This window comes from Corvus hawaiiensis, chromosome 6, assembly GCF_020740725.1.
Source record: "Corvus hawaiiensis isolate bCorHaw1 chromosome 6, bCorHaw1.pri.cur, whole genome shotgun sequence".
In the NCBI taxonomy this organism is placed as follows: domain Eukaryota; kingdom Metazoa; phylum Chordata; class Aves; order Passeriformes; family Corvidae; genus Corvus; species Corvus hawaiiensis.
This window is the reverse complement of record NC_063218.1, coordinates 55,673,216-55,695,247: the sequence shown is the minus strand read 5'-3', so window position 1 is coordinate 55,695,247 and position 22,032 is coordinate 55,673,216. Positions and strand designations below refer to the sequence as shown.

Below are 22,032 nucleotides of genomic sequence, written 5' to 3'. Positions count from 1 at the left end.
TTTGTCTCTGTCTAATTAATCTTGCACTATGAAAAAAATCTGATATGAAAGCCTAAGATAGATGTACATCCTGCTGTGAACACCTTTACTCTCTGTTTATGTACAGCTTCCAATCCATCTTTTGTCCTGAATGGATAGAGGTGACTTTGGCTCCCTGTCAGTGCAAAGGTGGAAAATGCTGTGACCTGACACTATGGACTGGTGTATTTGACACAGAAACACAACACTGGGGGGTAAAAATTCTGCTTTGCCTCCTCCAGCTTCTGCGTGAGAGGAAATGCCATGAAGAGGAGCTGCCTTTCAGATCTGTCTCCAAGGACAACTTTGTCTCAGCCTCTCTTCTCGTTTTCATGAGATTAAATTTCTCTAACTTCAGGAAGATTTTAATAACTTCAGTATATTAAGATTAAAATCTCTAAAATAGGAGTATTTTCCTGCTGTAAAGGGGATTAAAATGTACAACATCCCTGGAAGGGCTGAGGGGACGCTCTTTACTGGTGGTCTTGAAAGGCAGCAATAGCATTTATGGGTGACACTTCGCTTTCTTGCAGGCTAAGGATCCATCCATCCACAGTGGCTGCAGGTACTTCTCATTGAAGAAAAGGGACTTTGCTGGACCAAGCAGACTTCATGGCATGCAGGTGAGATTTCAGCCTCTTAGGAAAGCTTCCAGTGCCATGGGTGCAGATAGCTCTGAAATCCTTCCATCCATGTGGATTTTTGCAGAAGATAAACACAACAAGATTTGCCCAAGTTCTCTCCTCTCCATGAGCAGATTTCAGACCAAGGCAGGACAGTAATATCTCTTGGTAAAAAATAAACTCAGCATCTAACTTGGGGAATCAGGGTTATTTGTACCAACACTCTGTCAACTAAGAGGCCAGGATCTGGGGCTAACGGGACAGATCAGATCAGACACATCTCAAAAGAAAATTGACACCAGATGCATATGGGATTTTTTTAAAGTGGTAACTGCTTCCATGGGTGCCACCAATCACAGGTTTTGCCAGTGGCAGCTCACTGTTAAAAGGGTGAGTTGGCCTGGGTGGGAAGCATAGAATCATCAGATGGTTTGGGTTGGAAAGGACCTTAAAAATCATCTAGTTCCAACCCCACTACTAAGTGGGACTTTCAAGAAGTGTCACCTCCCACTAGACCACGTTGCTCCGAGCACCATCTAGCCTGGCCTTGAACACTGCCAGGGATGAGGCATCCACAGCTTCTCTGGACAACCTGTGCCAGTGCCTCGCCACCCTCATAGTAATTTTTTTTCCTGTATCTTAATTTAAACCTATTCTCTTTCAGTTTGAAGCCATTCCCCCTTGTCCTGTCACTATGTGCTCATGTAAAAAGTCACTCATGTAAAATACTGTGCATCCTATCTTCTCCTTGGTCACCCCTTCACCAGGGAATGCGGACAGCAAGAGCCCATCATCTTCCTGAGGATATTGATGAGGCAGTTCAGGCTACTGCCAAAACTGGTCCCTGTTGAAACAATGAGCACTCAGAGGTGCTGGAATGTATCCACCTTGTCTTCCTTTTGTACCAGTGATGTCCTACTCAGGCAGCTTTTGAAGTCCTCCGCAAACTGCTTTAGCATGGGGGAGTTGGACTAAAAGATCTCCAGAGGTCCCCTTCAGTCCTAACTAGTCCATGATCCTGGGTGATTCTGTGTGACAGTGGACCATACAGATGGCTCAATACAGGAATAATAAAAAAACAGGCAGAAGCACTAACAAAATGTCTGGAGAAGCAAAGTTCCATCTCAGGTTCAAAACCAGCAGCTTCTACCACTTCCAGGGAGTAATTGCAGCAGGCAAGAGGATCAACAACTCTCTTCTTCATAAGGCAGCTCTCTTACGGCAGCTCCTTACACCAAAGTTTCGTCTCTTCCATGTGGGGAGGAAAAGGCCTGTGGGAAGCTGCCCCTTCTCCAGAAGGGACCAGTGCAAGGGGGCAGGTGTCATGCCACGGCTCCTGGTTCCCTGAGACCAACACTGGCAAGGAAAAGAAGAGGGAGGTGGGGAGAGCCTGGCTCCTTCACCCTTTGTGGGCCCTCTTTACGCTGGGGGCTATGTCAGGGCTCCTGAGGGAGCTAATTCCACAGGCAGCCTGGGGACGCAGGAGCAGGGCTAGGACAAGCAGCCTGGGACCCATCAGCCAGCAAGACCCACTGAGGGAGGGCTGAAGTAGCTTTTTTCAGCAAGGCCAGGGGCCAGCAAGCCTCTGTCACCTGTGTGCATTCTGTTCCCACCATGGTGTCTCAGAGAGCTGAAGCAAATACCCCTGCTGAGTGTCAGGGCCTGGAGCTGGGGAATCTTCCTGAAGCCATCAGTTCCTAGCAGTGAAACGGCAGGTGCTCCGCTTTCTACTCAGCACTGGGGGAGCTGCAGCCCATGGACAGGTGGGAAAGGGCAACAAGGTATGAAGCCCTTACAAAATATTTTGTTGTCCAAACAGATCTTCCCTTCTTCAGGCGACTCCTTAGAACGAAAATTCATCCCAGATCTCTATTTACTGCAAATGTCATCTAGACTAGATGAAATATTCTTAGGATTTGGCTACCTCTTTCTTCTTTGGAAAGCTTCAATAAAAATCAGACAGCAGGTGCAGTACTTAAAAATGGTTTTTGCTTTGTAAGTGTCTTCACATTTTAAGGTATTTTGGTCATTCAGAAAGGGAAATATTTTAGAACAGTAAATCCAATAATTGTGTTCAGCTCCTAGGCCTGTATTTGGTACCTATGTGGGCTTCCTGGTTTTTGCAGCCCTCTAAAACTCCAAGAGCTGCTGGTGCTGAGCACCCCTGAAAGTAAGGCCACCTACTTACATACTTAATTTTAGGCATCAAGGCTTGACAATTTGAGCTTAAAATGCTACATATCTCTGTATTATTGCACCCTCGGTTAAAAAGCAGTACTTTTAAGTTTTCTTAGTCGTTCTTTAAGAACCCCAACTGCTCAGCCAGTGCAGCTAAAAAGCCAGCCACCAACAGCCAGACAAGCTTGCCAGCATGCTGCCCATGAAGAACCCAGTGCTTCTGTCAGGGAGGCCTGTTACAAAGCCAGGCTGTTATTCCTGCGCTGCAGTTCAAGGATGGGGGTAAGCATCCGCAGTGCTCACCACTCAGGACCGGGAAATCACTTCCCGAAACATTATGCTTTCCAGCTAGAACAAAAACGTGATTTGTTCTCATCTGGGTGAAGAAGAAGAAAAAAATCCACTCACATTAAAAAAAAAAAAAAAAAGGAGGGAGGGAAGTAAAAGATTTACAAGTTTCTTAGCTTTTTCTAAGGAAAAAAAAAAAAGAAAAGGATAGCAAAAACTGCAAAACTCCATCTTCCACTTTTAAATAGTGTGGGAAAAACCCCAAAAAATCTCAAGATCTCTGCTGGAAAACTTGAAAAAACAAGCAATCCAAGAAACCCCTATTAAGCATTTCCAAGAGGTTCTTTTTAGCCTTAGAATCTATTTTATGGAAGGCAGAGAAAACGGGGTCCTATAGAATTCATTATGTCAGATTAAGCAAACATACTTAATATTCCCTGAACAGGACTCTGACTGAGGCTCTCCAAAGATTAAATGTCAATAATTTACTTTAAAAAAAATTAAATTTCAGGGAATTTTGTAAATAGTGCATAATTTGAGGTGATACTAGATTGTAGTCTAGAAACACCATAGCGCAATCTGGATAAGATGTGCTCTCTGGCACTTGGAATAAATGATCTGGTTTAAGTATTCTTGATGGCAGTTCAGAAGCACAGACAAAAAACATTTGGGAATGGAAAACAATTAGCCCAATTACCCCTCTGGAAAAAGCAAAAAAAAAAAGATAAAAAGCATCTACACAACTCTGCAAAACCCCTGTGTATTTAAATACACTCCTAGCACTCAACTGTTAAAAAGTAAAACAAAAAACGGACTAACGGGTTAAAAATCAGGTTTAGGTGCTGAGCTGTTACAAAGAGGAGTTCACTTGGCATTTGGACAGTGTTAAAACAACGTTTTTAATGTGGATGCTAGTGCAGAACCCGGGGATTAAACACAAAGAGACGCAGACAGCTCCCACATGCAGGAAAAGGAGGTTACAGGCACAGCAGCCCCAGCGCTTGCCCATCACCGCGGGGAGGAGGAAGGGACAGGCATAGCAACCACAAGCCCAAAAGCAGAAAAGCGCATACCTTCAGCTTGGAATGAAAATCACGAGATTTCCTTCTGGCAAGAACCTGAATGTGACTAGACACCTGCAGGGTAGGGGAAGGGAGGAAACAAAGGAAAAGCCTGTAACCATGGAGATGAAAAGCCCCCTACAACTGGGCAAGCCAAACGTACCTTAATGGCGGCTTGAATTTCTCGAACTTTCTTTCTTGCTAAGACCTGTATGTGACTAGACACCTACATTGTTCAGGTTTATAGGGGGAAAAAAAACAACAAACAAAAGAAAAACAAAAAGCAAATCAAATTTTTAATGTCTATTTTTTCTTAAAGAAAAAAAAGGAAAAAAAGAAACTTTTCCAAGGGGAGGAAGTTATTTGCATCTTCAGTAAGCTCTGCTGTTAAAGATACCACATTCCCAGCCAGATACCAAGCTCTTAGCACTGAGGCTTAACAATACAGGTCATCATTGCAGTGACTTGATTAAGGAAATAAAAAAGAGAAAGGAAAAAAAAGTGTAACGACCAGGTTGTGCATTCAGCTACAAGATAGAAGACACAGTTTACAGCTGGACACAGCCCACGTGCTTTGGTACTGATCCCATCCATGCCCAGGCCCTGAGCTCTCATGTGGGGAGCCCAAAGGATTTCTACCCCATCTGCTGGGGATGCAGATGCCCACTCTGACCATTTGCCACTAGGCTTGAGACATAACTTGGCACCAAGAAATTTTATTCATTATTTATTGTGCTCTGCAGCTCCAATGAGGAGAGACTCAGGCTCCATTTTGACTCCACTGAAATGCTTTAAATTCTGGCACAAATGATAAAATACTGGCACAACACAGGTCCCTGAACCCCTGCTGGTTTCCTTGGTAATCTCAGCATCAAGTCTGCCCACAAAACTTTTGTGTAACTGGGGACCAGTAACTTGACATCAGCTTGAGTGATGCCCAGGTCTGGCCCATGGCTGTTTTGCTCAGAAATTTGTGCAAACCCTATCCCGCCCTACACGAGTTACTGGTCAGAAGTTGCTGCCTGTGCAGTGAAGGGTCTGGGCCCAAATTCACATTCCTGTTTACCCAGGGACATACTGAATCCAGCCTGTTGCTGATGAGGGTTTAATGATGCTGCCCAGCATTGCTTGGTAGGGCTCAGCATCCTTCAGCCTTCTGTGTGAAGGTTTAAAACCTGCAGCAATGGCGAAAACCACTAAAGGGAAATCTATTCTCGTTTGACCCAGGACATAACAGATCAGGTGGTGCACATTTTTCCCGCATTAGTTACAATTCCTCTCTGGGAAAGAACAATGCCAAAAAAAGGAGAAACTATTACTTCCTCCCTCTGTAAGACTATTCTGTGACAATAGCACCTGTATTTTAGTAGGGAAGCAAACAGAGATGCATCAATGAGCACAGTCCCTGAAGGCTACATTCGAGAAGCACCTCAGGAACCAGTGTGCAGTAATTCAGAGTTATACTGCTGCTTACTGAGCAATTTTGCAGTCAAACACCTAGACTGAGTTTTCACATATGTTCATTTGTTTTGCTTTCAGTGGAATATTAGTGGTGTTAAAGGTTATACAAGAAGCACAATCATAACATTTAATCACTCAGTTAAAACTCCAGAGTAGCGACAAACTTTTTAAAGCACTCAATCTAAAGTGATTTATGAATTGCTCTAGAGGGATGTGCAAGTACGGAGGCAGACATCACCACACGTAGCCAACACAGCCCTCCTGCTTTGTTGGCACATGCTGGCCAAGCATCTAACCCCAAGCTCTGCATTTTGACTCCTGAGGCAACTTTATGATCCCAGCATAACTTCCAGTTGCTGGAGCTCGCATGGGCAAGGCAGGGTAGAACTGGGGCCTCTGTCTTTAGTTTGTGATTTCTTTGTGAATCTTTGGTTTGTTCCTTTTCCACATGCTGCAGTTCACCTCCTTTCTGATGCCTTTTTTCATCCCTCACACACACATGCTTCCTTCCTAACTGACAGGGGACACCACCCAGGGCAAAACAGCACCCAAAGTGCTTCAAATCCGAGTGCTGGCAGCTTTGTGTGACCCAGTGTCACCTTTCCCTGCACTGCAGAACATGCAGAATGAGCAAGTGTGCAAGCCTCTGCCTTCCCTTTGTCACACGTGCAGGGGGAGAAGGGCAATCTCAACTGCTGACATTAAAGCAAGGAGGCTCTGCCATTTGTGAAACACTTTTAAACAGCAAAAGGGTGTAGTAACCACTGCACAAACTACACAGATCATGTGCCTTCTGCAAGGCTGCTGATTGCTGTGAATATTAAAAATTAAAGGATTTAGTCATATGAGATAAATTAATGGTTATGTGGTAATCATCTGAAAAAAACTTAAGACAGTTTTAAGGTTTATTCTGACTCTTGGATGAATGAAATTTTACCATGGTCAAAGACCAGGAGCCAGAAGGCTCTCAGGGCAATTTTAAAATTATGTTTATATCCTGTAGCAACTACTGGCCATAAGCTTAGAGCATGGTTATGACCAGTTCTTCTAGATAATTTTTATTTATTTACCTCTCATATCCAAGAATCATAGCCTCTATTATAAAGCCAAATTCTCTTAACTTTTAAGAAGTTCCATTATTTACCATTTCAAAATAATTATTATATTATAATAACATATACAGAAATAAGGCACAATGCTTTATGGCTTTGCTTCAACTTTTGAATTTTTTTATGAAATATGGGGGGATAATAGCTTCATGTACAGACAGATTAATAAAATATTAATCCTCAAACCACCACAACATAAGCCCTGGAGTTTTAAATATTCTCTAAACAGCATGTATTTAATCTGAATAGTGAAGTCAATACATCATCTCATCAGAGCTGAAGCACAGACAGCCACTGCAGCCAAAAATGCCATGTTTTGTCATTCACTGACATGCATACTTCCCCACTGGGTTATTTTACCTGCTTCCTGGTCCGTGTCTTCCCTGTTCTAAGTTTGATGTATCTGGCTATCAATTCATTCCTACCTGAAACAAAGAAAAATTCATGGTAAGGGACAAGCAGCATCACATCCAGAAACACCATCAAAATGCCACATTTGAACACGAGCTTCGCGCATATCAGGTTTATGTTTTCTTACACCTACGCCACTTTCCTTTGCAAACAATTTGCCAGCATTTCTCATTGTTCACCAGTGTTTCCCTTCCATCTCCCTGACAGGCATTGCAGGTGCCACAGGAACTCTGCAGAGGACCACGAGTTCAGTGTTTCCCCACCAAAGTCCTGCAGCAGTTTGCAGGCAGAGGCACCTCCTTGGCCAGCAGCAGTGCCCAGAATGATCTCTCACTGGAGAACCTCCCATGCTGGGGCTGCCACAAGGTCTGGGCTCCTCTGGTTTTGATTCCTACTGCTCCAGGTGGTGTTTGTTCCCTGGGTCCCCTGTGGGGAGAAGTGGCTGCTCTTGAGCCGGTCGTGTGCTACCTGCGCCTAAGTGCCAATCACACAGATGTGACACCTTCTCTCCAAGTTTTAGTTCTGCAAGGAAGACAGCAAAATCTGTCCTTCCTACCAGAAAGCCTCCTCCAGTGGTGCAAATCACTGTCCCAGTTCAGCAGGTTATCAATCACACCCTTAACTGCACTCACAAGAGTGGCTGCCCTGCAGTGCTGAAGTTCCTGTGGGAGCAGGGCTGATCAACACGGTGGTTTGTTATTCAGAGCTCTGTTGCTCTTTGAAATGTGAAATACTTCCAAGTCTCTAAAATGGCTATCTGACTCGTCTTCAGTCACACATTATGCTACCTAATGCAAATGAACATTTTCTATCCAAATAATTTCCTTCCTAAGTATTGCTGACATGGAAGATAACACAAGTTTTATGTGGTGTCCTGTTTATTTTCACTGCATATTATGTTACGTCTCCATGAGTTGTAATAACTTAAATATACTTGTTCAACAAGTCCTAAGCTACAGAGCTATTTGCATTCAGCACGGGGGAAAAGCAGCTCGTGCGTAGAAAATGAGAAAACTGATTTAGCAGAGAGCTGAAAATGGGGAGGTTAAGAAAATAACTTGTCACCCACCAAGCTATTTTGAAGTGGATGAGTACATACCTGGGGAATGCAGAAAATTATTATATCAGCCAGGCCTTCAAACCCTTACAGTTTTAATGTGGGGGAGAGATGGGGAAGTTTTGAAGTAGCCTGCATATGTTTGAAGGGCATTTTGTTGACTGAAAGACTGAAGACATTTAGTCAAACTAGACTTTTTTCTTCTGTCTCCCCCTCTGAGCCTTATTTTACACCGTTTGTATCAAATGTCTCATGGTTCCTGTCTCTTCCATGTTTGCTAAATGGGTACCAGAACATGAAATATCAGCATGCTTCAGAGCAAGAGCTGCATTTTTGTTTTGGTCTGGACTGTGTGCCTCATTTCCCACAACATGCCACTGGTTTGTAACTCCTCAGCAGGTCTCTTCAGGACAAACTTCAAGAGGTAAATTTTGCGTGAGCAAACCGTTACGCAAACCAGCCACATTTCTGCACACAAATGAGGGATTTCCGTATGCAAACAGAGGAGCAGGTAGTTACCTAATTTCATGCAAAGGCCTTGTCTTCAGGCTGAACAGTTCTGCAGCCTGTAGTGCCCACAAGATACTTACCATTTGCAGTGAACAAGTGCCTTTGTGTTCATGGGGTGAAACCACGGAATGCTGCACCTCTGTATCTCCCTATTCTTGTGTTCTTTCTCATTACCCAAACAGAAGCCTGCAAGAGCTTCTGCAGGCCTGCAAGGCTGTCTGCGGCTTGGTGAGATGCAGAAATCACCACATTCCTGCAATCATTAGGGTGACAGGTGGTATGGACATTTTTGTATTTCTAAATGCACATTTTTATTTAATTGGGGAATACCACCCCTCCAGAAAGTACCTGCTTTGCATATGTTTAAGTGTAAGCACACATTAATAGCCAGAATGGGGTTTTTTGATGCAAAAAGATGGTCAGATTGTTCTGATCAGCAGCTGGTGACTGTGCAAGGCCAGTGATGCTATAAGGTGACGTAAAGGATGTGATGCCATCTCTTGTCCCTCTGTCTGTGCTGCAGATGTTTCAAACACCTGGGCACAGCACAGGTCACTCCAGCCACCCCTTGCCCATTAAGGCAGCCCTATGCAGCCCTCGGCCACAGCTGAGGTCTCACAGTTCTCCTCCCAGACAAGACAGCTAAAAAGCTATTCTTAAAGGAAAGCTCAGGTTCCCAGGCAGCCACTTGACAGGAAAAGCATCTTTATTAAAAACACCAAGCACTGAAAGTCTAGACTGTATTATTTGAGTGCTGTCTCTGACTGAGCCCCAGTCCATCCACGAAACGCTTTGGCTTCACTCAAGGGGGGTTTCTGTAGCCATTATCTAGCTGGGCAGGGCTATGACTAACAAGACTGCAGTTTTGGCGAGTGATTGCTTCCCTGAAGCTGAAGGCTATCCATAGCCTAACTCCAGAAGAGTCAACAGGGTGGAATAATTTGCCTTAACTTGCAGGGATGAGGAACTCCACAAGGAACCATAAAAAGTGGTCGAGGCAAAAGCCTAACATATAGTTTCCTTACCACCATGTTTTCAACACAGCAAGGACACATGCATCAGGTTTAGCCAAAGCAGGAGATACTGAAGCCTCACTAAATACCTTCTCCCTGGCCACAATGATCTGAAAAGACATAAATTCTTTCCTGGGTTACCAAAAGCCATAAACACAAACAGAAGCACTGCCTGACATAAACAAGATAGATGCCCCCAACTAAAAGTTTACAGCCTAAATGTTATCTACCAAACACTGGTGCTCTTCTTTACCAGCTCTGACAGATAGGGACAGAAATGATCTTATCTCCAGATCAACTAAAGCCCAAAGAGGATTTTAAAGAAAGGAAAGCTTAATAATCCTAAAAACACCCTTTCCTGTTCTTGGGAACGAGAAGAGTCTGAAACAAAAGGAGGCTCGAGGAACTTCTTTAATTGGCCATTAGAAACCTTAGGGTGAAAAATGCTCATTAGTAAATAGATCTGTTTTCTCTCGAAGAGCTCAGCTGTGGAAATACTTTCCATACACGCCCTCCCTCTGTCTTCTTGTCATATATATCTGGGAAATTGCCTGGCAGAAGAGAAGGGGTCAGATTTATGAACTGTAAATTTTCAGCTCTTTCTTCTTGTCATTCGCTATGACAGCATCCTACTTTGAATGTCTTGGTTCAGGTATCAAAGAGCAGCATGGAGAAGTGCCTGGTTAGATAAAACATCTTCACAGCACAGGAATCTTTTCCAAGGATCTTGAAAAAATCAGGATATTTTACATAGGCTGCTTCTTGGAGTCTGCTTTTTTCCCTGTTAATTCAGACTTTATCTGTCATGTCCTGTGCTGTCAGTGCAACTGCAAACTATCACTCTCCCTGGACTGATGCTGAGGAAGAGGCATTCTGTGCAATGGAACATCTTTTTTAATCATGGCATGGAGTAAAGATGGAGAAAACAGCTAGAAAACAGTGCAGATGCCAAAAACCTGTGAGGCTTTACGGAGAGACAAAGCTCTACTGTGGCCCCTCCAAGGGAACAGCTCCCTCCACCTTCCCAAACCACTGCCCCATCCCTGAGTGCCACCGCGCTCAACAGGGAGTGTATGGTGATCCTGGACACCTCTCAGGCAGCAGAGTCGACACTTCTGCTCCTCTTGTTCAAAATAAGTAGCAGCAGCTGCAAAGTGGGGAGGCTCCCACCACCCCTCCCCGGGGGAGGCAGTTGTTGCTCTAACAGAGGGCCCTTGTGCAGGGAGCCTCCCCCACCAACGCTGTTTCCAAGAACAGCCTAAAGCAGCCAAGCACTGGCCCCCATAAAGGTCTCCATGAGGCTCCCTGGTCCATCCTTGGTGCTAAGGGTGTGTTTGTCCCCACTTTCCCAACACCAGCAATGCCCTCAAAGGTGAAAACCCACCCCTGACTGAGGAAGGCATAACTGGCAACCCCTTCATGGGCCAGAAACGGGACCACCACCACCTCTGCCTCAGGGGAGCCAACAGAGCACCACAGGCAGCTCTACCAGGACCTGCACGAGCTGTGGACATTCTCCTGGCCACACCATGTCCCTTTTCCCATGTCCTGGCCACGGGCATCACTGCTCAAACCCAGGCAACAGGGCAGGGAGCTGGTGCATCACGTCCCTGAGCAGCCGCGAGGCCAGCGGGCGTCTTTATTTAGAACATTAATGACACAAATTAAACCTCTGCCCTCCCAGCTCCCAGTAATAGGCACTACCCGAATGGGATAAAAATAGGCAAGTGTGGGAAATAAAGCTGGCTAGCAACTTGAAAAAGAACAGCTGATTTTAAAAAGTTTTCATACTCAGCCAAATAATTCAAGTAACGATTGAGTAGAAAAGCCTATTTTATCAGACAATCAAATACTATGAATTTCTTCAAATTCTGCAATACTGTGGCTTCTTCAAATTCTAAAAGACAGGTATTTCCCATCCTGACTGCAAAGTCGGGGAAGAGAGCTGCACAATTTCATCTCCAAAATCATTCTCACAGCCATGTTTACCCATAGCAAAGCTGTTTTCAGCCAGCTGTGGTGAACTCCAATTCTGCTTGGCCTGGTCATTGCACAGTGCTGCCCATGTGCCTGGGGGCCAAATCTGGAGACCTAGTGGGAATTTTGCTCGATGAGGAAGCAGGCTGTGAGCGCTCTCCTGGGACAGTCCCCATGAGCAGCACCCAGCTCTTTGTCTGGCTACTGCGCTCAGGCTGGATCCAGATCCCACCCCAGGCATGGACACTGTCAGCAGGGATGTGCTGGTTTGAACCCTTTCCTCATCAGAAGGTGGGCACAGGGTCCTTGGGCAGCAGAGCTTGTGGCCTGTGGAGGAAAAGCTGCTCTGTCATGGTGCTCAGGCCCAGCACTTTTCTGTTCCGTTTTGCCGGCAGAATATCCGGCTTTGGGAGATCCCGCCTCAAATTCGGCACCGCCGCTTTCTGAAGACGCCTTATAGCTAAATTGGCTAACAAAAAGCCTCTTGTAGATAAAAGAGCTCTGCGAGTCAACAACTGGCTAAGCAGTTTAAACCTCTAAGTAAGGCATATTCTATTTAAACGTTATAGGCAAATCTAATTTAAGCTTTTAAAAATATTATGGGCAGGTGTTTAAGTCGCGGGCACACTGGGCTGTGCTGGGCTGGGAGGGGGCTGGGCGCCGCTTCCCAGGCGGGCAGCATTTTGTTCAGCCAAACTTTCTGCAGAAGGGCCACGTGACAGAGGCCAAATAAACAGCATCTGGGGATTTTCAATTACAGACCTTCACCCAGCATGCCTGCACTGTAATCTCTACCAGATGAGGCTCAGGCCTCACTATTTTCAATAATTCACACACTGTGTACACATAACATGACAATAAGGGCATTCATGCAACCGCCTGATTCGCACATCAAAGCTCCCAAATGGCCAGCTGTAAGCATGCTTACTGCTGAATAATTCATTCTTTTCACAGGCTTGAAAAAACGCTCAGCGGGAGTTGGCAAGCTTGTGTTCTTTCCTGTGTGGTATGCTAAACTCAAATTTTGAAAGAGGTACAGCCCCACTAAAAAGAGTCAGAGATACAACTATTTAAATGTGCATTTGCGAGCTCTCGGATGGCTGCTCCCGGAAAAAAAAAAAAAAAAAAAAAAGAAAAAAAGAGGAGAAAAAAGCAGCTCTACATTTCCAAGTGGATAGCAGAGATAAGAGGAAATAACCAACATATCCTCTGAGGCAGGTGGTTAACAGAAATAAAATGATAAAGCTGTTTTCTGGCTGGTAAAATACTTTTTATACATATTATTCCTGGCTAAAATTTTTGGATATACCAGGCGCATAACAGTCAACAAGTTCAGCAGACTTGAAATTTCCTCATACTTAGCATAAATTTTCTACTAGATGGCAAAGAGGGTTTTTGTTAAGACTAACACATATGAAAAAGGCAAACACAGAAACACCAGAGCTAATTCTGTAACTCCTATTTACTGTTCTCAGCGATACGGGTTGAATACTAATTTCTACATGATATTTTAACAACTCCAAACTTGCAGCAATGTCTCTGAACACTTAACTTGCAACAAGTGAATGTTCCAGATTTTGTAATACTTTCACTTAATGCAACAGAACCACCATTTCTTTAGGAGAAAAAAAAAAGGGGAGGGGGGGAGAAAAAAGAAGGGTCTGCTTCATAATATCAAGTTTTCTTGACTGTCAATCAGTGCCTAAACCAGCAGGATCAACTAGTCATGACCTCTTCTTATAGCAAACACATGCTGCTTACCAGCTGTGGGCTGTGTTTTTTACATCCTTTTCTCTATCATTCAGAATGGCTTCCTCCTAATCACAATAATCCCAAAAGTGCTAAAACATATCAATCGTCCTCTAAGCCCTGCCTACAAAAGGCCAGCCGTCCGGCCTTTATGGGCTTGTCCAACAGCAGCTGATACTTCATTCAACTACAAATCCAATTTAGCAGTTACAAGAGGTTTAGCATCACTGGAAAAATATTGGTGTTGATCCTGCACTCTTAAGTCAGCAAATATTCCTTTGCCATATTGTTTAGCTTTTTCTGCCATATTTACACTTCTGCTGGATTTCCCTGAGTGACTTCAACAACAGCATTTAACCTCTGAACTGGTAATATTTACAGTTGATCAAACAGTGATTTTTAAAATATGTTTACCACAATTACAGAAACATAAGCCTATTTGAATTCCAACTGTTATAATTCAAAAAAAATCCCCAACCAACAACCCTAAAAACAAACACAGTCATTTCACTCAAAACCATAGAGCACTTTGTGTACCAGTCATGCAGGATGTTATTTATTATAGCCCTTCGGGCAAGTTCATGGCAATTCTTTCACTTATGTATTTTTAATTGCCAAGTGAGCCAATGCAAACACTCCCTTGATTCCCCCTACACCTTTTCTTTTTATTTTATTTTTTCCCCGTTTTCCTGGTTTTCTTTTTTTTTTCCCTTTTTCTTTTCCCCCTCTTTAAGCAGCAGTATATGTTGGAGGGCTGGGGCCCAGGACACAGGCAGGTCTCACAGTCCCCAGGGAACGGGATTGGATCAAAAACATTAACTGTGTGTCTTCAACCTGCTGCAGTTTGTTGGTGCTCTGAAACCTTTGGGAGCCAAGGGTCTGGCTCAGAATTTAGGTCAGGACCATGCAGAGAAGTGGCCATGCAAGGACAGGACCAGGAGGGGACAAAGACCTGAGGGTTCCTAAAACGGGTTTTAAGGGCTGCCCCAGTGGTGTGTGTGTATGCACTCACACACAAAACTACAGTGAGTCACTTAAATATTATTATACACAACTTAACTGCTTTCAAGGCATACCCTAACTGGGCTGCCCAAGAGGAGAGGGGAAAGAAAAGATCCCAGAAACCAAATAACCGAAATAATCCCTTCGGATGCTAATGAGCGAACAATTACAATGACTCATCGAAGTTATATCATAATGATACTTCCAAAGAAAAGAACTTTTTGTGTATTGTATTAAAACCAACAACAATAAAATGATCCCAGATTGAATCAAGACCACAGTTTAATTTACACAGCAAAAGGGAAATGACCTAATAGTAGCACAGAAAGATATTCTCCTCATGTCAAGTCTTAATCTTTGGGTTTTATCCCAGCTTCAGTTTTAGAGAAAACAATGAAAAAGACCCATAGACACATCTGGTTCAAAAGTGTTCATTGACATTAATGCAATGCATTGGATTCTGTTTGGCAGGTCCTCATACTGGGAAATATTCCACATAAGCAATGTTTATTAATTTTCCTCTTCTGATTTTTTAAAAACACAGGCAGAATATATTTCAAAAAGAGAGGAGTAATCCAGAGAGCTCTCTGAATATTCATTAATTAATATTTTGTCAGTGTCAGTTGTCTCAACAAAAGAAGGTTTTACAATTTACTCTAAGTCCCTTTTAATTAAAATTTAAATGCTACAAAAATACATGGCTTTTTTTTTTTTTTTGCTCCTACTACTTACAACAAACTGTATTTTACTGCAACCAAAAATGCATTTCAAAACAAACAGCAATTTTTATGCTTCAGAATATACAAAGAAATCCCCACAGGAGAAAAAAAAAATCCCCAAACTTGACCTTTGCCATATCTCTGGATCAGCTACCTATGTTTAGTGGATTATACAAAAACCTGGATGTCCTTAATCTGACATTGTGGGTTTTTTCCCCTGCTCTGATAGGAACTGTCAGTAACCTCTCTGCAAAGACCCTGTGCAAATTCCACATGCAGTTCCCGGGTTGGTTTCTGAGGTAGTTGCAGTTTCTCAGTGACAGGAGCAGTTCAGAAAGGAGCAGACTCTTGCCCAATGCTGCTGATAGAAAGTCTGATTTGGACAGGAATCCTTCAAATACACAGACAATGGACTGGCTGACCTGTCATGCATGATGGATGAGTTAAGGGGATTAAAACCACTATTTGCATTAGAATAGATAAAAATTAGCAAAATAGAATTTCTCAGTAGGTGGCTTCAGTTCTGTTTGTTCTCTTAGGCAAAATGAAGTTCATTTTTAAAGGAATTATGATTGTTTAAGTAATGCTTATTTGCAGAGAAGAAATTCTGGGTGCTGGTTTGCTTCCTATTGTTTATTCTTTAAGAGATACACTTTAACTATCACAAAAGTATCCTTTTCTCCCCGTGTTTATTACTAGAGCATTACACAACTACAGTGTTCTAACCACTTTAAACTGTATGTATACCTTAATGCTTACATGTTCCTAAGCTGCATATATCCCCCAAAAAAGTGGTTTGAGTTCAGGGAGAAATGATCAAAAAGACCAAAAAATTGCATTAAATTGTGTGTTGATGCTTCGGTGAGGTTCTGAGTACAAGCCTGTGACTCAGGAACTGTAAAAGGCAGATGCTTGAATCACTGCAGGTTTCTTTTGATCAGATTCATATTGCACACAGTGCTGGTACTTAAAAGACTCCGAGATGGCTGCACAAAGTGACCTAATGAAAGGCTGGCCTCACAGAATATCATTATACTGTTTATACAACATAGCTTTGAGAGAAATCTGTATGGACAAATTGGTGCACACAGGCAGGCAAACAGATGCAGAAACTGCAGAAACATCCATCTCCCCCTCACTCCTGCTGACAGCAACCAAGACCTGTCTGTTTGTCAGACCAGGGCTGTGCAAACCATGGAGCTCCTGCTCTTTGCAAGGCTCACACATCCAAAGTGCAGGCAGCCAGGAGCCTCCAGAAAATCCAGCACCTTTTAAAACACACGTCTGTGTGCTGCCAAATATGTTACTAAACTCTGCCTGTTTTCCCAGTGAACTGCAGTCAGACCAGCGGTATGTTCCACCATGCCCTACAGCAGCACCAACAGAGAGCAAAGCTGAGGCAGTAAGAAGGCACATTTCTTCCAGAGATGACATTACCAACAGCAAAAGCTGTGACGTGATTTCTCAACTCAGCATTTACTGTAAGGAGATTTTAAGAGAGCAGGTCACTTCTCTCACTCAGTGATGGGGGTTCTGGCAACCTCCAGAGGTTGTCTAAAACAGGGCAATGCCAGATCCTGCAGCCATATAGCTCTGTGCATCCACAGGCAAGGGAACACCTGGTGAGCTGCCTTCATTTTCAGCTCTACAGACCCTGCACCGGGATTTCATGCAACTCTTTGCAAAAACTATTTGTTTAGCTTACAACTTACTTGGTGTCTGTGTCCCAAGCAGTTAAGATGCTTTATTTTCACAGCAGGTGCAAAAATGTATTTAAATTTTCACTATGTCCAGGGTATTTGGCCTTGGTTTGTGTTAGATGACAGCTTCTGACACCAGATGGGCCAAGTAGAGAAACATTTGACCAGCATATGAAAGAGCTTGGGATACATCCAACAGCAACCTTGGTTTCCAAGTTATTTCACAAGCACAAAGTAGCATTTTGTGGAGATTTTATAGCTAACAGTGTCATTCTAGCTACAGTACAATAAATACTATGCACCAATTACAAACCCACAAAAGAGACGTACAACATACTTGAGTTACAGGGTAAGTCATTCCTTGCAAACTCAGTCTCAAAACACATTTAAATTTGAGATTCCCTTAACTCTTCTTTTTTCAGTGTAAAGAAAGACCTCTCCATACTTCCTTCCCATTAGATCAGCTGCCCATTCCTGCCTCCCTGCAGAACCCAGCTGGTCACTGATGTTCGAGCTGAAGTGGAGGAGAACAATATTGCTGCACTTCTGAAGGATTCCCAAGACACCAGTCCAAGGAGAGAAAAAGAAACCTTAATGTCATCATAAACTCAGGTATCAGAAAACCACAAACTGTTTAAGAACAGAAGACACCACTGCTTATTTTGAAGCTCAGCTAAGAGATACAGCAATGAAAAGCTGAGTAATCAAATAATACTGCACCATAATGCATTTTGTTTAAATTTGGAAGTGTTCCTCATAACCTACTCATTTGTCAGAGAAAAAAATGCCTGCTTGGCTCTCCCTGCCCCTCTGCCCCAGGCTCCAGCATCCCACTGTACATCCCAAGCAGGGTAAATACCATGCTGCTGATTTCATTATAATTGAAAACCACCATTCATGCCTTTCAAAATCTGCAGGGTTATCTTGGAGAATCGTAAGAAAATTTTGCTTTGTGTAGCCACCAAATGCATTAGAACCCTAATATTGGTAATCTTTGTCACATATTTTTTTAGTTAAAGTGGTTGTTTTGGTTGATGGGAGGGCTCTTTAAAGGAAAACAATTTAAGGGGTAGGACATGCCAGAGAACTGAAAGAAAATCACCGTTATTTATAATCTTTTCACCACTTACTTGTTTCTATAGTAAATCACTACTTTCTTTTGCTTCCCAGCTCATGGCTTTACTTTACATAACATTTATTCAAAAAGTGTACATTTGGAAAGCTTTTCTTTGTTTGTTTTGGATAAATGAGTAATGAAGTGCAAACACTGTGTCACACGTAATTTTTAATCCCACTTTCTTTAGGCCTGATGCAGCAGGAGAGAAACTTCACAGGTTGTTTTGTGCCTGAGTACCACTGAGATGGGACTGGAAGAGGAGACTGGGCTTCCAGCTGCAGCTCTGTCGAGTCCCTGTGCTCCCCTCACAGTTTTGCCTGCTATAGATGTTAGTTCTCTACATATCGCAGTGAAAAAGATTTGTGAAAGATGCCTCTCCTCCACCCACATCCGTGGTTATCCTATGGAGCAGCCCCAGATACCAGTGGCTTCTATTCCTGACAGCAACAGTGGACATTTCACAAGGAGCAGAAGGACTTTGCTTCTCAGTTCCATTGCAGAATCACAGATTCATTAAGGCTGGAAACGATCTCTGAGACCACTGAGTCCATTAACCCAGCACCGCTGTGTTCACCACTAGACCACATCTCCAAGTGCCACATCCACACTTCCAGGAGCTGAGGGCTGAGGGCTGGCATTAGAACCAGGATGGGGGCACATGTCCCAGCACAGCCCCCACAGCTGGCATCACCAGACCCACGGGCAGGAGCTGCGAGCAGGGCAGCTTCATGCAGCAGAGGAGCAAAGTTTAAATAAACACACATCTGGAACTGCAATCAACATTTATTAATGTGGCTTACAGAGTTCTGTCCCTACCAAGCTCCCAGTTTGCTCATGAGACTTTATCATCTGTTTAGTCTAACCTGCTGATATGGTAATCAGTAATCTCTGGTGCATAAAATGATTTCGTTTTTCTTTTAATCGCTGGCATTTTATGCATTCTTCTCTCCTGTCTTTCAATGTGCTATCTCTCCTACTATCTCACTCCCTCCTTCTCCTCCCCCTGCCCTTCTTCAACAGTAAGGACAAGTAACACCAATCCTTCCCCTTTCCTGGTTGTTTCCAGGATAACCCTCCATTCTATATGGGTTCATCTTGAAAAGAGCACTTCCCTTCTGCCTGGTCCTTAGTGTGCAGACTCTATCCTGTGCAGGCTGTCACACACCACAGGAAGGCTGGTTTAGGCGTGCTACTCTCTAGTGGGCAAAGTTCTGACCAAGATTCCTGCATCTGACTTCTACCTTGGCCAGTGGCTGGCTGGATGCATTTTGACACAGAGATAAGAGTTTCAAGTGAGGAAGAGGTCCTGAGTTTTGTCAGTGAGCAGCTGAGACCAACAAATGAAAAAAGGTTTTAAAGTGTTAAATACTCTGTATTTGGATTCAACATTTTAACACTGGTATGAATCCAGGTTCATGCCTTGGGAAAAGGGTATTTCAGAGAATGGCAATGTGCTCAGCACCCCTCTTCCTAAGTTTCTGCCTCTGCAAGCACAGAAACAGCAATCTGTGCTTTGCTAAAACACAGGCAGTGTACAGACTACTACACTGTACCTAAACTGCCAGCTTCACAGGGCACCAAATTTCTTAGTTTTACGAACTTTGAAGCACTGCGCTGTATTTTAAACTGTATATGTTTTGATTGTAAAGGCATTTTCCCTGAGGCAGCTGGCAAATCCATCCTGAACCTGGCTATCACACCACTATCAACATTTTAGCACACATGAGGTTTTTGCTACTAAAAGACAAAGAAATAGTCGTTGGGTCAGCCAAAGGAACTCCATCCGACATCAGGCTGAGCTATAACGTGCACAAAGAGAATAAATTAGTGCTGCAGAGACTTTTCAAGAGTGCTTGCAAGAGTGACACCCCTTTCATCTTTGTGAGATGCATATGAATACATCAGGACTCACTACTCCAGACACTAAATTGAGGCATAGACTGATTTTCCATAAGGACTGGTGGACATGGTAGTGTTAGGTTAACAGTTGGACTCGATGACCTTAGGGATCTTTTCCAACCTAAATGATTCTGTGAGTCTATGACATAAGAAGAAGAAGTAAAAATATACTTACCTCAGAGGCTCACAAATGTTTATATGAAGCTGTTAAAAAGCTGAGATTTAAAACAACACATCCATTTAAAAGAAAGTGAAAGGTTGTTTCTGGTATGGCTGATGCAGTTACATGTTTTCTGTTGGGGGAAATTTACAGCCACGTTATTGCTGTCAAGGAGGGTAGTGAACCACAAGGATTTCCAGATGCCATGTGTGAAGTTTCTCATTTCCCCTAGTATACCAAAGTACATTATCACCCAAACTCAAACAAGCTTTAAAAAGTGTCTGTCATTAAAACATGTGTGGCCCCCTTTCCTGGACTTAAGAGATTTGGGGTTTTTTCTTCTCCTTTCCTTTCTTTTTAAGCCAGATGGGAGAGGGCACTGCAGCACTCCCAGGGGCCCAGTTGCCGATCATACTGATGTTGACAGCAATACTTTGGGCTGCAGCCAAAGTGAGAGGTACATGCTGCACCCTGTCAGTGGGAAACCTGGCTCTGCCAAACAGTAACATTTTACTTGCTGAAACTCAGGCAAAGGAGGGGAAGAAGTGCTGCCATGACGTTTCTCAGAGCAGTTATGAACGTGAAAACAGATTTAAGAGGAACACAGAAGTGTACTGGGTTTGCATGGCCAGGTTTTGGCAGCTTGGGGACTACAGGGGTGGCTGCTGTGAGGAGCTGCCAGAAGCTTCCTCATGTCCAGCAGTGCCAATGCCAGCAGGCTCCGAGATGGACACGCCTCTGGCCAAGGCTGGGCCAAGCAGAAATGGCAGCAACGCCTCTGTGATAACAGATTTAAGAAGAAAAAAAAAAGTTATTGCACTGATGTAACTGCAGTCAGACAAGAGCAGGGTGAGAACACGTGAGAGGAACAGCCCTGCAGACACCTAGGTCAGTGCAGAAGAAGGGACTGGAGGTTCTCCAGGCACCAGAGTTGAGATCCCCCCGCAGCCCCTGGTTCAGGCCATGGTGAGGCAGCCATGACCCTGCAGCCCACATTGGATCAGTTTGGGGAGAACTGTTGGCTGTGAGATGCACTCACAGTGGAGAAGTTCCTGGAGAGCTGTCTCCTGTGGGAAGCACCCCGGGCTGGAGCAGGGAAGGACTCCTCTCCCTGAGCAGTGGCTGAAACAGTGTGTGGTGAACTGACCATAACCCCCTTCCCTGTCTCCCTGTGCCACTGGGGGACGAGGTAGAGCTGAGAAGGAGGGACGGGTGTGAAGAAGGTGTTTTTAAGGTCTTATTTTTGCTTCTCAGTGTTCTGTTCTGATTTCATTAGCAACAAATTCAATTAATATCTTTAATTAGAGCCTGTTTTGCCCATGACAGTAATTGGTGAGTGATCCCTCCCAGGCCTTATGTCAACTCATGAACCCTTTGTTATATTTTCTCTCCCCTGCCCAGCTGCAGAGGTGAGTGGTAGACTTTGGTGGGTGCCTGGAATCCAGCCAGGGTCAACCCACTACAAGAAGCTAAAACCCACTACAAGAAGCTTAAACATAAAAACATGTTCAAGTTTCTCCTGTACCTATACACCAAACTTGCCATACCAGCAGGCAGCTGAGGGACCTGTCCCATTGTATGGACGCCAGTGGGCAGCTGGGACAGCTGCCTGCACAGGAGACCACCCTCACACCTACAGAGAAGGGAATCCTGTGCCAAAAGGACTTTCAAAGGCTTCTGCAAGCCTGAAGCAGAACAACCTCTCTCAGGGCTGTCTGGGACTGCTGCACGCTCAGGCGTGAGGCTTTCAAGGGGCAATAGGTGGAAACAAATGCCTTGCAATCAATCACCTTTCCAACTCTTACTAGCAGAATGGAAGGACAATGAAAGCTAGAAAATCTTATCAGTGAAGTTTTTTGCTTCCGACTGGAATTGTTTTAAAAAGAGGAACCACAGAATTTATGCAAAGGTCCAGCACGATGGTGCTGAAAAGAGAACAGAGGTGGAAATATCAGAAGGCTGATGCCATGTAATCCCCAC

General features: G+C 43.9%; 1 protein-coding gene across 2 annotated transcripts in view; it reads right to left on the bottom strand.

Moving 5' to 3' along the window:
- Positions 1 to 22,032, bottom strand: part of TEAD1 (TEA domain transcription factor 1) — a 100,912-nt gene that overhangs the window by 36,231 nt on the left and 42,649 nt on the right. Inside the window, exons 2-4 of one of the 2 annotated variants that reach the window (XM_048305753.1) lie at positions 7,099 to 7,163; positions 4,332 to 4,394; positions 4,181 to 4,243 (exon numbers count right to left, since the gene is read on the bottom strand). In XM_048305753.1, the coding sequence (XP_048161710.1) occupies positions 4,181 to 4,243; positions 4,332 to 4,394; positions 7,099 to 7,163 (191 nt within the window). The remainder of the gene's footprint in view (positions 1 to 4,180; positions 4,244 to 4,331; positions 4,395 to 7,098; positions 7,164 to 22,032) is intronic. The other variant, XM_048305754.1, reaches the window with a different exon arrangement.